This window comes from Cavia porcellus, unplaced genomic scaffold (genome assembly GCF_034190915.1).
Source record: "Cavia porcellus strain 051 isolate PalLab524CR breed Dunkin Hartley unplaced genomic scaffold, mCavPor4.1 scaffold_6, whole genome shotgun sequence".
NCBI lineage: Eukaryota > Metazoa > Chordata > Mammalia > Rodentia > Caviidae > Cavia > Cavia porcellus.
The window spans coordinates 28,504,188-28,522,173 of NW_026947489.1; the positions used below are offsets into that span (position 1 = coordinate 28,504,188).

Genomic DNA, 17,986 nt, shown 5'->3' on the forward strand with positions numbered 1-17,986 from the left:
GTTATCCACTTGTATGATTACAAGTACAGCCATTTAGTGGCTATTAATCCAATAAGGAAACAAGTCAGGTAGCAAGAGTGTAGAGAAAGAACGAAGGAATTCCTGAAAAAGGAGGGGAGGAAGGGAGGATGGGTCCTGGCATTCTGGCCACCTGCCTATGTGCCTGATGCCTCCCTGGACCCACTGGACCAGGTGGTGCTGATTATAGTATACAGTTGCTATTACACCCAGGGAGACATGCAGCCTATTTCTTTTCCATCCTGAGGGCTAGCTTCAGACTCACCTCTAGCCACAGTTCTGATCTCTTCATCTTTTTGTGCTGACCTCTCTGAAGGCCCTTGCTGACTGTCTATTAATTTCTATTTAACTTAGCTGCCTATAATAATTACCTGTAGAAAGGATGGGCAATTTTATTTTTTCATCTGAGTGGCAATGTGTCCAGGTAAAAATCAGAGTTCTGTTACTAAAGAAAGACAACTTAAAATCTTGCAGCAAGCACCTACTGGATACTCCCACCAGCAGATCCCACCTGCAACCCCTCTGACCTGGGTAAGTAGCCACAGAGAAAGGAAATGAACAAGTGAGAGGGAAGGGTCTTCGTAGCTCCAGGCCACGGTATTCCCCCATCCCTCAGATTTTCATTCATCCTGCAAGTTAGTTTACAGAGTAAAAAGCTGAGTTTTGGTAGCAACCAGAGCCAGTACTGAACATTGATAGCCAGCCTGGGGCTTAGTTATCACTAACATGACATCCGCCTGACTTGGCCGGGCCTGAGAAAGTTTATCTCTACAGAAGTAACTTCTGTGTTCTTCCTCTAGTTCCACAAATAAACTTCCCACTCCCTTTTTGTGCATGGATCCCTCTCCAATCCCAAGATTCCACAACCACCCAAGCGCTCCACCTCCAGCCCAACTCCATAAAGACTGTTTCCCAGCTTCCCCTTTCTGAGGGTCTCTGCAGTCTCCAGCAGCCCTCCTGAACTCGCAGTAAAGGCTTTTTAAAAAATCTTTTTCTCTCTTTATCTCTCAACTGCACCAAAAAAACCTGACAAACATAACCTAGTGCAAACCTTATCAGATTACCTGAAAGGGAACCTTACACAGGAATTACAATAAAATTTCCATATGGCAAAGACAGCCACAAATATTATTACCAGGACACTTATTTCCAGAATTATTTAGTACAACAAGTTTCTGAGCAACTAATACTACTACCTATACAATTGCTTGCAACAAGATTTGACCTATAAAAACAACTGGATTCAGAAGAAAAGGTGACTGGAATTTGAATTGTGTAGTCAGAAGAAAGCAAACCAAAAGAGTATGACAGTGAGCAGGGCATGATAATACCTGCCTGTAATCCCAGGACCGAGAAGCTGAGGCAGGAGGATTGCAAGTTCAAACACAGTCTTGCCACTTTACTGACTTAGTGAAACCCTATCTCAAAATAAACAATATTTTTAAAAGAGCCAAGGATTAAAAAAAAAAAAAAAAAAAAGCCAAGGATGGGGCTGGGGATTTAGCTCAGCGGCATAAGCACCTGCCTTGCAAACAGGCAGTCGTGAGTTCGATCCCTGGTACTGATAAAAAGGAAAAAGACCAAAAAAAAAAAAAAAGAGCCAAGGATATAACTCAGTGTGAGGATCTTAGCTTCAATATCCAGTGAAGGAATCTGACCACCACCGTCCTGGGCTGAGCAGAGACCATTTAAAAAATCCTTCTTCCTGCTGCACTTCCGGCTGCAGATGTGCGGTCATGGGTCAGTAAGGCCCAGTAAGCACAGGTACACCCTTTAACTCCCAATCATTGTTCAACCCTGCTCTTGACAAACAACAGCCAAGTCTTTGTACGTCCCTCAAGTCTTGTCCCGGGTGGATAGTCACAGCTCCTGTACTGAACGCTCCCCTTGAAAGTCCCATTGCGATGTTTTCCATCCGCAGTGCCCCTTTTTATGCTCATAACCCTTAAAGACTGTATGGCTTATGTGAGAATTCGCCAGTCTCATCTGTAACGCCAAAGCAGTTGCTCTCTGGGTTGATCTGAAATAAACCTGCTCTGCTGAGAGCATGTCCCTGCTTCTTTTTCTTTTTCTTTTCCTTGTCCTTACAAGCAGTACGCCTACACACACACACACACACACACACACACACACACACACACACAGAGTGTCACAATGAGGAAAGTGATCATCTGTGGAAGATCAGTTACCCTCTCTCTCCTCTGAGGACAGAAGGGCTAGGAGTAAGGCACAGGTAGCCCCAGTAATCCAACACTTTGAGAGGCTGAGATAGGAAGATTGCAAGTTTGAGCTCAGCCTGGGCAATTCAGTGGTTTAGTGATTCCCTGTCTCAAAAAATAAGTAACATAAAATAAAAATAAAAATAAATGAGCTGGGAATGTAGCTCAGTGTGGAGGCCCTCAGTTAAATCCCTATTCCTCCCTAAAAATCCTACACATTCACTTTGAGAATGATGGTATAAAAACCCCACATAGCACAAACATTTACCATCCTAATCATTTTTAGTGCACAGTTCAGGAAGGCTAAGCATTTTTATACTGTTGTTCAACAAATCTCCATAACTTTTTCATTTTGCAAAACTGAAACTTTATACCTTGAACAACTCCCCATTCCCTTGTCCCTACAAGCCCTGATAACCATCATCTGACTTTGTGTGTCTATGAGCTCGGCTGCTTTAGAAAACTCAGGTAACTACAATCCTAAGGTATTCTACTTTTTCTTTTTGGTTTTCAACTCAGTCATGTTGTAGCATGGGCCAGGATTTCCTTCTTTTCAAGGCTAAAATAACAGCAATAGTAATGCAGTAATCACATTTTGCTTTTCCATTTACCTGCTGATGGATAGCCTCTTGACTATCATCATCATCATCGTAATAATAATAATGGAGCAGGTACTAATACTACAAAGTATCTTTTTCTTTTTTTATCTTCTTTGAAACGGGGTCTCACTATGCAGTTTAGGCTGGCCTTGAGCTCACTTTGTAGCCCAGGCTGGTCTCGAACTTGCAATGATCCTCCTGCCTCAGCCTTTCGAGTGCTGGGATTGCAGGCATGAGCCACCACACCTGCCTTATAGTTTTAATTTGCATCTTATTAATAACTAAGGCTGTTGAATACATTTTCATGTGTTTGTCTGCCATCCAAATATCTTCTTTGTGTTTTGTGAAGCATAGTATCTATTCAAACAATTGGATTTTTTTTTTTAATGCTGGGAATTGAACCCTGGGCTTTATGTATGCTAAGCACACAGTCTACCACTGGCCACACCCTAGCTCCTCCTTTCTTTTACTATTTTAAAAATTGAGATGTTTACTTTCTCCTCGTGATGATGATATTTTGTTTTTTGAGACAGGGTCTCACTATGTAATTCAATTTCCCTTGAATACACTATGTAGCCCATAGACTGGTGATCTCACAGTGATTTTGCTTTAGCTTACCAAGTGCTGGGACTACAGGTGTGTGCCGCCACCCCAGACCATTTTGTTAATTTCCATTAAAATAAGAGTTAGCTAAAACTTTGCATTAGGATCACATTAATTTGGGGAAAACTGACATCCTAACAATATGGAGTCTTCTGATTCATGGACATGGTATTTATAATCTACATTTAGGCCTTCTTTATTTTGTGGCCTCAGTATATAGATCTGATACATCTTTATTAGATTTATACCTGTTTCATAGTTTTGACGCTATTAGGAGGATGTTCATTTTTCACTTTAATACTCTATTGTTTATTTCCATAATATAGAAATATAGCTGGTTCTTGTGCCACTTAATGGTCACAATAGTTTATATCAGTTTATTCTTCTATGCCTACTGAAGGATATTTGAGTTGCTTCCAAGTATTGGCAGTCAAGAATAAGGCTGCTATAAATGTTCATGTGGAGCCCTGGCACTTGCTAGAATTGTAACTTGGGCCCTATCCTGTAGCTGCTTCAACAGGGTCTGCATTTCTGTCAGGTGCACCAAGGAATGAAGCAGAACATCTTCCTCAGATGCAGGGTACACAAAAATCATCTGGTCCTTGCTGACTGCTGTCTCTCCTCAATATTTAACTTATTAAGAGAATAAGGACCCTCCTTCTGGAATGAGGACCAAGAACCTGCATTTCCTCAGTCAGCTCAGGTTATTCTTAGGTTACTGGCCTCATAGACCACACCAAGAAATGTTCTGATAAATATCCTAGAACTGCAACCAGAGTACCTGCGACGGCCGATCATTTCTCCCAGTCGCTAGACAAGAATCATTTAGTCTGAAAAGACACAGCTAGGAAGTGACAATAACTCTTTTTTTATGTCAGTTGCTGGAATTTAGGTTGTAAACTGAAAATAATGTAATAATGAGAGTGATGGATGAATCTTCAGTTTTACAGAAAGTTAAATAAAGCAAACTAAGAAGAAAGCGCTTTCAATTGATTAGTCGAGGCAACCTCAGTAGGCGAACTATGACTCATGAAGATTGGAGCCCAAGTCCTTTCAGTCACACCGGTGAGCCTAGGGGAATAAGGACCGGCCAACGCCCAGAAGAACCTGTCTGTCAACTTTCTGAACTTTTCCTCCTCAGTACTGACTTTCAAAGGCTTGAAACCAATAAATGTCCCAGGAGACAGAGCAGCCCGCAGAGGCGAGTTCGCACCGCAGATTTCCCCGGAAGCGGATGCCACCTGGCCAGAGATGAAGTCCGGGCAAGTGACTCTTCTGAATCACCCGCCCGGGGCACACCTTCCCCTGCCCTTTGGACAATCCGTCAATAATTTATTAGGAGCCTCCTCCCCATTGGCTGGCGCCTCCACCCCTCTGGCAGAAGCCCAATGAGGAAGGGCCCGAGAGAGTTCTTCTGAATATTGAATATGAGCCTGTGACGTAGCGATCGGTGATTGGCGGTGGCGCCCGAGGCGGGGCCAGGCGAGCGCGGCTGAGACCGCTGCCAGGGCATCCCAGTGGGTGCCGAGGAGGCTTGGGCGCTGTGCAGGGTCCCAGCGCGGGGTGGGTCCGGGCGGGCGCGGCGGCGGCCGGCGGCAGGATGTTCAGCTGGATGGGCCGGCAGGCGGGCGGGCGCGAGCGCGCGGGCGGCGCGGACGCGGTACAGACGGTGACCGGCGGCCTGCGCTCCCTCTACCTGCGCAAGGTGCTGCCGCTGGAGGAGGCGTACCGTTTCCACGAGTTCCACTCGCCGGCCCTGGAGGACGCCGACTTTGAGAACAAGCCCATGATCCTGCTGGTGGGCCAGTACAGCACCGGGAAGACCACCTTCATCAGGTACTGCAGCTCCCGCCGCCCGCGTCCTCCTGGGTGGGGAGTTCCACTGGCCCAGCGCCCCCAGACCCCGGGCCCTAGGGAGCGCGGAGCCCGGAACCCCGCCCCGCCCTGCCCTGGGCGAGGCCGGCTGGTCCGGCTGGCTGTCCCCACATGGGCTGTCCTCAGCGGGTGGCGTCCTCGACAGCCCTCCGGGGCTCCGAAGTCCCCTTCCTCGCCACTTTCCTCTGTCCCCACCCCACCGTCCTGGGCCCCGGAGGGTGGACACTCCTCAGCATCCGCAGAGGGGGCGGTGCCTGGGGCTGGAAGGAGTGAACTCGGCGCCCTGCGGGCAGGACTTTACTGGATGAATGAGTGAGTGCTAGTAGAGGGTGTTGCTCCAGCTCCCTCCCCGAGATCCCGGGTGCCACCCCGCAGGGTCCGTCCTGTCCACAGCCACGTCTTTACCCAGCCGGCCCTAGAAGTTAGGGGCGTGCTGCCACACCAGCCTGTGGAACTACGGGGAGTGTCGTGTTACTATTTGTTAGTTTCCATTTCTTTCATTCCCTCCTCCCTTACCCTTGACAACTGAAAATGTTTGTCGTGGCTGTGTCTCCTGAAGCAATTACTGACTCGTCCTGTGCCTCAAATCATATAGCTTCCTCTGAAGTGACTTTTGATGAGAAATAATTTACATGGAAACAGACTGCTTTTGAAATAAGCTGTTTATTTCTAAAACAGCCATAGTATTAAAACTCTCCATGGTAAGGAGACCTGGTTTTGGGGGCTAAACTCCTTATGGATTGAAACCAAGTGACTACCATTTAAGATCTGGGCTTGGGGTTTTGAAAATTCTAACAGTTTCATCATCTGATGTTCAACAGGTGTTCAGAAATCTGCATCTATATTTGGATACATGCCATTTCTGTTGAGTAGCGACCTCTTTTCTCCACTCCAGTGACCTAAATAGTTCTGCAAATAGAGTACAGTAGTTGTCACTACAGGAAATGTGTTAAGCCCAGTCCTATAGATATCCTGTGAATGAATTCAGCAAAGCAGATACACTGCATATTGGAATATAATTCTAGACAGAAAGTTGACTGTGAAGGAAGACCAAAGAAAATGTGTTAAAACTGTTTTATGTGGTGATTATTAATAAACTGAAAAGAATATTAAACATATCACCCAAGACACTCAAAAGTGAACTGTAGATACATTGCAGTAACTGACTTCTCAGAAGGTGACAAACAGATGGTACATTTAAGATCTTAGTAATACCAGTTTTTTAGTACTGGGAGAATAAAGCATTACAACTATGTGGTACAAGACTGGGTGGAGATTACATTTTAAGCACACAATAAATAACACGACACGTTGTTATAGTTTAATGGTGACATGTTCACAGCACTCCCTCCTTATCCTCCTGGTTGTCTTTGCCCTGAGGGCCTCTTTGTGCCTGTGTGTATGTAGGGAGTCCCTGCTTGAAGCTGTGCCAGCCTGGGGACAGTTTGGCCCTGTCTGTTTGCATACATAGCCTGAGGTAGAAGAATACAGTTCAACTCCTGGAACATGGATCAATCTATCTTTTCATTTTATTCTTACTCTTCTCTATTTTATTATTTGGGAGGAAGCTTCGTGGAATCACCAAACATAGTTTTAGTATATGTATTGCTGAAAGGAGCCACTAAAAGTAGTTTTAAAATGGGCCCAGAAATTTGATTCTTGGTGACCACATTTAAGTTGACCACTTCTCAAATTAACCTCTTCTCAGTAGGTGCTGGAACCATTTGTACCCCACAGTTGCAGGAGTGATCTCCTTAACAAGAAGCCAATCTCCTGGATCTCCTTAACAGGAAGTCGTTTGTTCTTAAGGACTTCCCTTAGCTGAGGGGCTTTGTCACTAAGTGATGGGCACAAGACAGACCTGTGAGATTAGAAAAAAGTTGGTGTTGACAGGAAGCTTGGTGAGGCCACAGGCAATGAATTTGGCTTCACAGTAGACTGAAGAGAAGTGATTAGTCCCTAAAGGGAAAGTCCCCAACAAAAGGCCAGCAGTCCTGAAGATTTGCACCTCTGGAATGGTGAGCAGGGTGCTGGCCTCCTACTGGGTGCCTCCTACACGGCCTTAGACTCTCATCCATTTGGTTCCCTGCACATCCCAAGAGGTCACTGACAACACCCAAGAGGTCATGTACTGACTGGGACAGGAACTTCTTTCTTCAATTGTAAAGTCACTCAGCAAAGCCATGGATGGTGAAAAAGAGCAAGTTAGTGGGCTCTCTGGCAGATCATAGCACTGATTTGGAAGGAGGCCTCAGATAGAGATGCTTGTCGGTCTCTTTGCAATAACTACACACAGCTGATAGCCCTATGTCACTCTGTTTTATTTCTCATTAAGCACAATGAGTGCCATAGGAACTGCGGCTTAGCCTATCCCTGACTCTCAGGGAAGAACTGCCAGAGAAAAAGAGATGGCCAGTTGGGAAAGTGACCAAGTCATCCTAGACTTTGTAATAGCCAAGGAAGAGTGTAAGTTAGGCTCTTCCAGGCTGCATCCAAACCTTGAGAAAGGCAGATTTCAGATTCTTCTAGAAAATCCCTGAGCCCAGGGGCTATGAAGAAAGATGTTTCCATGCCAGGCATGGTGGTGCATGCTTGTAATCCTAGCAGTGGAAAGCTGAGGATCACTGTGAGTTCAAAGCCAGGCTGGGCTAGGTAGTGAGTTCAAGGCCATCCTGAAACATAATGAAATCCTGCCTCAAAAAAAGACCAAAACTAAATAAATAAAATAAAAAAGAAAGATGTTTCCACTTAGAGCTGTGAGATCCAGCAGAAATCAGTTTAAACTACACATCGCTACTTCTGGCTCCTAAGAGCCCTACTACTTTCTCTCTTCCTCCTACTTATACCCTGTCTGCTACCCCCTAGAGAATGTATTCTAATGAGAAAAAAGGAGGGAAGTCACTCACGAAAGTATGTAGGTTTTAAAAGGACAGGGACCAGGACCATTAAGTAAACAGGAAAAAATCACCCAGATTAGAAAAAAGTAAAACTATTTGCTGACCACAGGATCTTATATATAGAAAATGATAAGGAATTCACCAAAACAAACAAAACAAACAAAAAGCTATTGGAACAAACATATCTGTCAGGGTTGCTGTACAAGATCAGTATATAAAAATCAGCTGCATTTCTACATGTTACCAATGAACAATCCTAAAGTGAAATTAAGATAACTCTATTTACAAAAGCATCTAAAAGAATAAAATACCTAGGAATAAACTTAACAAAGAAGTATAAGACTTCTTAATTGGGGAGCTGGGGATTTAGCTCAGTGGCATAAGTGCCTGCCTTGCAAGCAGGCAGTCGTGAGTTCGATTCCCGATACCTATACCGATAAAAAAAGGAAAAAGACCAAAAAAAAAAAGACTTCTTAATTGGAAACTATGCAACATTGTTGAATGAAACTAATAATAAATGAAAAATCATCCCGTGTCTATGGATTAGAAAATATTTTACAGTGGTAATACCTCTCAAGTTGATTTAAAGATTCGATAGATTTTTGTTTCTGGTACCAAGAATTGAATTCAGTGCTTTTGTACTGAGCTGTGATCCTAATCCTTTTTCATTTATTTTTTATTTTGAGCAGGGTCACTAAATTATTCAGGCTGAGGTCAAACTTGTGCTCCTCCTGCCTGGGCCTCCTAGGGTGCTGATATTACAGGTGTGTGCCATTATGCCTGCCACCTCATTAGATTGTCTATCAAAATTCTAGTTTGTGGGCTGGGGATTTAGCTCAGTGGTATAAGCGCTTGTCTTGGCAAGCATTAGGTCATACCAAAAACAAAAACAAAAAATCCTAGTTTGCGGCTTTGGCCTATAATCCCAGCATACGGGAGGCTGAGGCAGGAAGATCACTGGGAGTTCAAGGCCAGCCTGAACTGCACAGTGAAACCCTGTCTCCAGAAAACAAAACAAAAACAACTGATCCAGGTTTGCCAAAACAGTCTTGAAAAAGAATGAAGTTTGGAGGGCTGGAGATATAGCTCAGCAGCATAAGTGCCTGTCTGACAAGCGTAAGGTCCTTTATGTGATTCCCAGTGCCAAAGGAAAAAAAAAAACAAGTTTCATTTGGAGGATTTATATTTCCTGTTTCACAACTTACTACACTGCTACATGTAGTAAACTATATAACATGGTGCTGGTGAGACACCCTGTGGTCTGCAGTTGGGAATATATTTGTGTTGTTGGAGACACCCTTTAAGATGGGTGGTCTAAGATATTTGGCCTAAAAACCTTCTTTGTACCCTTTGAATCTTTGGTTGTTTCTTCATCTTAAGGTCAGGTTACTGCCCTGTACCTTAGGGATTTAAGTATGATAAGCTTCCAAGAAAAGACAAACAAGCCTGGGGAGTACAGATACAGATAACCTTGGGGGACTCTGGATAACCTTGGGTAGCTTTGTTTTAAAATTAGGATTTTCATGTCTCCTTTCTACCTATTTTTAGCTCTTCTACCTCAAGTCTTCTAACACTAAGAGCCTATGATTTATTTAATTTCCATAATTTTACAGCACTGCCAAATAATTTCTGCATCTATGTGATATGATTTAAAAAGAAAAATGGGCGCTAGAGAGAAAAAGAAAAGTAGAGAAGAGCTAAAGGAACCCAAGACAAAGGAATTAGAGGGTAAATGTGAAGGAGTACAAACAGGCGCCGCATGGTCCTATGTGGTTTTGCCCGGTGTGTTTGTCCGTGCGTGAACACGTTCATTATTCATAGCGCTCAGCTTGAGTTAGACAGAGATAGGGTAAATATTTTCTTTTAAAATGCTTGATTACCTAATTGTGTTTCAGAACTTTTAAATATTAGCATTTAAATATAGTGATTAATAGAGAAAAAGACAGAACCTACATTCAAAATAGAAATACATGCAAAATACAAAGGGTCAAGAATCTAGCATAGGCTAAGAGACCAAAAGTGCTTGGCACAGTAGAAGGGCCTTTTAAGGTATGATTAGAACAAGATAGAGAATCAGGAAGTGATAGATGGGCCCACTGCTTGGATTCCTGCTGCAATGTTAACAGAAAGCAGAACTACTCGGCTGTTATTTTGCTTCCTCCTTTTCTTTCAAAGAAAACCTTCTACTGAGGGTAAAAGGGAGCCCAGTCTTGTGCTAGGAGGGGTTAAAACCCAGAGGAGGAGAGGAGGAGAGGACCCTGGGCCTGCCACAGGTGAGGGTCCGGAAAGATCTGGGTGCACTGGATAGAAAACTTGTGGTTAGGATGGAAAAACCATCTGGCGATGTTGAAGACATGATGAAGAATATACAGAGTACTGGGAAATTGGAAGCAGGTGATGTCTTTTCAAAAAAGGAGAGAATGGATTCTGGGTAGGCACAAAGCATGATTTCATTCCCTTACTAAACCTCTGTACTAAGAATTTAAGAAGGAAAATGAAGGCCTCTATAAGGCAGCCTGCTATATACATTTTTGGAGTTACCCAGTCCTGGCTGACTTTGAACTCACAGCAGTTTTAATTCAGCCTCCCAGGTGCTCCACCATGCCTGGCCAGCCAACACACAAATTTTTTAAAAAAAACAAAAATCCCATATCAGAAACACTTGAGGGTTGAATCTGACAATTCTCTCATTCAGATGCTGGAGCCCCTGAAAATCATAGTCTCCTGTGCCATACACAATGCTCTCTCTAGATCTCTCTCGAATATTGAGGTATTATGTTTACAGAATTATAAATATATAGGCTATATTTACAGTTTGCAATATAAGGTCATGTTTAGATTCTAGTGTTCATTTATTCCAGTAACATTTATTTTATTTAGGGATTGGCACATTGTAGAACCGAGATTCGTGGAAATGTAGAGGAGACTCATCATATCTCTGGCTGACAAGGGCTATAGCACCAGGAGCCCAGGCTGACTGGAGGCATACGAGGGACACCTTGTCCAGGCTTGGGTTGGAAAAGGCTTCCCTGAGGATGCATCCTTACAGCTGAGCCCTGAGGAATGAACCAGAAGTAGCTGGCCAATGAGAACCAGGTTTCTGGTGTAACTGGCAGGTAGACCCGTTCACCGACCGAGATGAGGACCTATGAAGAGGAAGAAGGGGGCCTCATGATAAAACTAGATTCAAGCCTGCTGTGTTTAAATGGATACCAAGATGGAGCTTCCCCTGGCGTGGGTCTGGAACACAGGGATGCCTGGGTAATACACTGATTTGTGAGGATAGCATTGATGGCAGGTGTCTAGGCAATAGAATCTGAGGAATACTAGCATTTGAAGGTAAATGAACAAGCAGAAAAGCAGCTTGTGGAAAAACTAGCAGGAAAGTTGCCAGAGAGACAGGATAATGTGGTGGTGGCTCAGAGGTCCCTTAGGGCTCTTTAGATTGTAAGGGACAGAAATCCAACTGCACATGGCCAAAGTGAAGAGAACATTTTTTCATGAAGCTGATCAGGGTGTACTAGCTTCTCGCACATCTGGGATTCCTAGTGATGCCATTCAAGCCACACTGTTGCTCAGCTGCCTCACCCCTGTTGGCTCTCACTCAGGCATTTGGCCCTTGAGTGGGCAAATGGCCACCTCCAATTCCAGATCCACTTTCTGCCAGCTTAGCAGCCCCAATGAGAACAAAAACTTTTTCCCGACAATTTTAGCAAAACTCTCACTCAATGGAGTCTCATTGTTCAGTATGGACATATGCCTGACCATCTCTGAGCCAATCCGTAGATGTAGTGGAGGGCAGTGGCCAGTCCCCCGGTCCTTGGCCCAGGAGTAGGGGAAAACAGCTCTCAGGAGGTTGTTATCAAAAAAGGGACAGGATGCTAGACAAGGCAAAACAGCAAATGACCCCACAAAATCCAGGGAAAGAGAGACTGGTGGTCAGAAGCATCAGATGCTTGCAGGAAAAGGGTTGAAAGTGAAAAACCAGTGATTTTGCCATTAGGAGTCAGGGTGTCCTCGGCGAGAGCCATGTCAGGAAACAGCCGTGATGGAAGCCAGAGGATAGTGGGGTGAGGACTGAGTGGGGGGCAAGGCCTCAGGTACTGGAGGGAGGCAGAGGCTCTGGTCACAGGCATCTCATGGGTTTGGTTAAAGATGAGTATGGTCTGAGCTGAAAGCAGATGGGACGGGTGGCAGAGTATCTGGACTAAGGGACTCCGTGAGGGAGTTCTTTAGCAAGTGCCGCCCAGAAGGAGAACTTTTGCTCTCTGAAGGTTCAGCCAGTGACATAATGGCAGCTGGACATCAGGCCCGAAGAGGGTGAACCTCAGCCCAACAGGGGAGTCTAACGTGAGCAAGCTTGCCACTGTTCTGAGCCCTGCCCACTGACATTTTTAGCAGTGATTTGGATAAAGACGTAGAAATCAAGCTCACAAACCTGGGGGTTGCATATAAATACAATTTAGTAAAGTGATTTTTTGTCACTTAATATGATAAACATTTTCTTTTATTATTAAATAGTCTTCAAAAAATAACTTCAATATTATATCATATGGTATGATACAAGCTTGCAGGATTTAAGTTTTCTGATTTTACACTATTAGGCATAATGTTGCAGTGAACATTTTTGGTTGTAAACTTTTTTTGGTAACAGGAATTGAACTCAGGACCTTGTGCAACTATTTTTCTCATTAACAGTGATCTTTTGTCATAGTTGTTATAAGCACTTTTCCAGTTGCAGGTTTGCCTTTTAACTTTTCGTGATAATTTTAATATACAGATTGCCATCAAATCTTAGAATTGTTCCTATTTTTGATGTCTTTTATTTTATGGTTGGGAAATCCTTGGTTGTCCTGACTCAAGAAGTATTGTTCGTATTTTCTTTTTAAAATAGGCTTGAATGGGGGCTGGGGTTTTAGCTCGGCGGCACAGCACTGGCCTGGCAAGTGAAAGATCGTGAGTTCAATCCTTGTACCAAAAAAAAAGAGGATATAGCTCAGCGGCTGAAGTGCCTGCCTGGCAAGCACAACATCCTGAGTTCGATTCTCATTAGCCAAAAAAAAAAGATCTATTGGGACTTTTCTCTCCTGTTACACTGCTGTGAATTCTTAGGCCAGCACCATACTATTTTAATTATTGTCACTTTGAAACGTTTTTAACAAGTGGCAGCTTCAGGCCCTTTTAGGCTCATTATTCTTTCTTTTCCAAATACTATCAACCAGCAGCATCTTTTGTTGTTCTTTGAGAACTTTAAAATTACATTGTTAGATGCTTTGGGGAAAGAAATCCCATCAGGATCCTTTTGATTTGGAACTGCATGAGATTACTAAATAATGGTTTTGTAGTATATGCTTTTCTCCAGCAGAGCTCAGCATTGCTTTGACTGAGGCTTTTTATATATCTCAGAAAGGTGGCTGATTTACTCCTACACATCCTGGGTGTCACTGATTAACTGATTAACGTCATCTTCAGGTGTTTTCTATTTTGTTGTCTTGCGATTTGTTTCTTTACATTTTTTGACTGAGTATTGCTAGTATGTAAGATAACTACAGAGTATTTGCATTTTTGTTGATGGCTGGTCATTTGACTAAAAAAACGTACTCTGTCATCTTTTCAATAATTCTCCTAGGTCTTCTAAAAAGATATCCATATCTATTATATTCTTGATAACTTCATTCCCTCTTAGAGTTCATATTTTATGACACTAGGAAATGGCCATACATCGAGCTTCTAATTTAAATGGTATTAGGTTTGTTACTTCACCTTGAAATAGCCTATTTCTGGACAGGTGGCACACATTTATAATCCCAGCTATTTGGGAGGCTGAAGCAGGGCTATTAGAAGCTCAAGACTACCTAGGCAACTTAGCAGAACCTTGTCTCAAAATCAGAATAGAAGGGAATGGGCTAGGCGAGGCTGGGGCTGTAGCTGAACACACTCCATGGTTTCAGTCCCCAGTCCTGGGCAGGCGCAGGGGACTTGCTAGCTGTTGGTTAAGTATTTTATAAGTTAATCACATTAAGAAATTATTTCCTTTTTTGAGACAGGGTCTTGCTGCATAGCCCAGGTTGCCCTCAAACTCAAAATCTTTCTGCCTCCGTGCTGGGGTTACATGTATGCACCACCAAATCATTACTAATTTTAAAAGATTTTTTAAATGTTCATAGAGCTGGGTGTGGTGGTGCATGTCTATAATCCTAGCACTCAGGACGATGAGGCAGGAGGATCGCCATGATTTCAAAGCCAGCCACAGTGAGTTCAAGGGCAGTCTGAATGGCATATAGAGACCCTGTCTCAACAAATAAAATAAATATTCATAGAAAAGAAAGTGTTCCGTAGTCAAACAACTTTGGAAAATTCAGTGTTCTATGAGCCCCAAACACATGATGACTTTTAATAATACTTTTTTATTAAAGAGTTTGCAATTTAAAGAAAAAGTCTATTGTCAGATTCATTCAGTATAAATCATAACATCAAAAACACTCAGTAAGTATCCACTGTATGAGTGAATAAAAGACGAGAAATGACCAGGACTACACGAAACCGCTCTGATTCCTAGGGCTTCCTCTCCTTTTTGTAACTCTCCTGCAGCAGTGCGGACACCAGGAGTGCAGGAGTGGCCCTGGGTAGGCAGCAGGATGCCTGCTGGGCTCAGCCTCGAGTGCTTTGAATTCCATTCATAGCTGGAAAATTGAGATGTGAGGCTTAACCACCCCCACCCCAGATTTCAGGTTTTGGGTTTAACAGGCAAAGGTCCATTCCTTTGGTGGGCACAGCAGGTTCATAGATAAGATTACCAGACACCAGTTCTGGAGATAACATGTCAATGATTTAACCAGATGCAAATGAAACCTAGGTTTTACCCTTGAGAAAGACAGAATTTTAAGATGAGACTGGGAGGAAAATACAAAAACCAAAATTAAATAAATCAAACGGAAATGAAGAGTGACAATGACTAATACATTGCATATTATTATCTTCAAAGTAGTTACTCAGAGTATAGGATATAGGCGTGAAAAATTGACTGAACACTGTTAGTAAAAACCTCCCCTATTATCTTGTTTTGAAATTTTGTTTCATTGTTTTTATTGTCTTCTTTCTTTAAAATACAATATTACAAAAATTAAATATATAAATTAAAAATAAATAAAATGGAAATGAAGATCTAACTTAGTGTTTCACTAATTCAAAGATTAAATTCTTAAAAGTAGGTGAGATATTTGTTTGAGGATATTTATCTCAGCATTATTTGCAAGAAATGGAATCTATTTATTTTTGGCTGTAGGATTAAACCCAAGGCCTCATACATGCTAAGTATGTTCTCTTCCGCTCAGCTACACCTCCAGCCCCAAGAAATGGAAGCTATTTAAATGCTAACAGAAATACCAAACTAAAATGATAACATTCAGCTGGTTGAGATGGCACACACCTGTTATCCCAGTACTGTGGAAGGCTTGAGGCAGGAGGATCATAAATTCAAGCCAGCCTAGACAGCTTAACTAGGCCTTATCTCAAAAGTCAAAAATTAAAAGAGGCTAGATAGCACTGTGTGAAGGTTCCAGATTCAATCTCTAATACCTTCAAATAAAATAAAATAAAATGTAATTCATTTTATTTTAAAAAAAGTTAGTGCCTCAAGAAAAAATTAGTAGTGAAAAAATGTAGTTGCAAAATTATTTTTTAAACACTGCAATTTTATAAAGAAAAATTACATGCATAGAAGACTGGATGGGAACATATCGAAGTGTGGAAAGCAGTCATTACCTCCCTACAAGTTATTTAACTGGTCTTCAGCAATGTTCTCTGTAAGCCAATGATAAAATACCTGCTCCAGTGACAGCAAGGACAAAAAGACAAGGTGAATGCATGAAACGCATATAAACCGTAGAGCAGCTTCGAGACACCCTGGTGTGTTTGGCTGTATCTGGAAGCGGTAGCGATGGGGCACAAGTTTACTAGGAAATAAGTGTGCGTTCTGGAACATTTTGATTTTAGCAATGATAAGGGTTTGACTCTTCTCCCAGTTCCACATCTTGGTATTTAGCAGGAAGATACTTTAAGCAGTGGAAAGTGCTTTCAAAACATGATTTCCAGGTTGGGGATAAATCAGAAGAAAAGACTAACCCTTTCTTTTCCGTCCCTCTGCTAGTGAAATAGTGACTCAAATAAGTGCTATCAATAGTTATACGTTATGTGAAACATTCCAACACTTATCTTAAAGTGAAATGTGTTTAAACTCAGTCATAATTTAAAAATAAAGAAGCAATACTTTGCCTCCAAACTCTTACAAGTTGTACTTCCTATTAAGTTTCTTAATAATCAAGTTTGAATATTAATTTTAATAATACTCAAAGGAATAAGGCAACGTTAGGGTTAGTTTAATGCTCTTTTTAAAAAATGTTTCAAGAGGGGCTGGGGATTTAGCTCAGCGGCATAAGCACCTGCCTTGCAAGCAGGTGGTCATGAGTTCAATCCTCGGTACTGATAAAAAAAAAAAAAGAAAAGAAAATGTTTCAAGTACATAGCAATTAGTTGAACCCCAAATTCTGCCCAGATCCCTGTGTGCGCATGTGTTTTTTAAAAATCCTGTTTCCCACCATAAACCATTTGTCTAGATTTTGGCTTGAGAATGTTGAAACAATGCTTAAACAACACCAAATACATGTGCTGTGTTATTTTTTACAGTAGTTACTTACTGCTTAGCTACTGAAAGTTCTTCCATTTGTGTCCTTGTTAGGATTCACATAGCTCATTCCTCCCGCCGGAGGCTGCTTTGGCCTCTCACATGCTCACAGTTAGCATCCTCACAGGACTAGTAAGAAATTCTGTCTTAATAAACCACTTCACCTGTTTCGAGTCTTTGTTTCCTCGCCTGTAAAATGGGGATGAAAATAGAACCTACCCATAAGATAGGGTGAAATGAGGTTGAAGTGGTATAGACTTTAACAGTTACAGCCCTCAAATGCTAGGTGCATAACCTATTCCAAGCCGTAAGTGATAATGAAAACCTCATGATAACACTGACAAATGCCAAAGCAAAATAAGCAGCTAGAATTTGGGGTGTCTGTCACTGAGCCCTGTCCAGCGTATTGGTAATTTTGTTTGTTTGTTAGTCATTCTTAAACCCACCTTTGAGAAGGTGGTGCTTGAGTTCCTTGAGGGACTTTTCATTGTCCTGAGATTTGTTTCTTCCCCTTGTCGCAAATGCCATCTTTTCTACAAAGCTTAAAAATTTTCTCTTCAACCTAAGCAATAGAAGAAAAGCCACTGTGCTCCTACACCTCGGGTCACACCAGCTTCTTGAGACAGGCTGAGCATGGGTGAGGTTGGACTGGGTCCCCCGGCAACCGTGTGCTTCCGCCAGCTGCTGGGAGTCCAAGCCTGTGCCTTTTCATGTTGACTGCTTGGCTCAAGACCTTGGCAGCAGTCACCACTAGAACTGGCAGGCAGCTCTGAGAACATAGAAAGGGGGCAAGGTGGCGCCAAGGATGAAAGTTGTGCCTGTGCTGCACAGGATGCCTGTGGCGTGGGCTGCTCTGCTCTGAGCCACGGTGAATCCTTTCTGTCGTCTTCCTGTGGCCTCTGTTCCTTTGAACTCTTACTGTTGCAGATAACACCACAGAGTCCCTAAAACTTTTAGTTTTGGGAAAGCCTCTGGGACATCCAAAAACAAGGTTTAACACACTGAAATAGCCTTGTACACGGGCTTTGATCTGCCTGGGTACAACCCAGCTCAAGGTCTGCTCAGGCCTCTGCTTCCAGGTTGCTGTTTAAA

The 17,986-nt window shown here is 42.7% G+C and overlaps 1 protein-coding gene across 1 annotated transcript in view; it reads left to right on the forward strand.

Moving 5' to 3' along the window:
• Window positions 1-4,950: 4,950 nt before the first annotated feature.
• Window positions 4,951-17,986, forward strand: part of Ehd4 (EH domain containing 4) — a 69,238-nt gene continuing 56,202 nt past the window's right edge. The window contains exon 1 of the mRNA XM_063250251.1: window positions 4,951-5,275. Coding sequence (XP_063106321.1) covers window positions 5,040-5,275 — 236 coding nt within the window. The 5' untranslated portion in view covers window positions 4,951-5,039. The remainder of the gene's footprint in view (window positions 5,276-17,986) is intronic.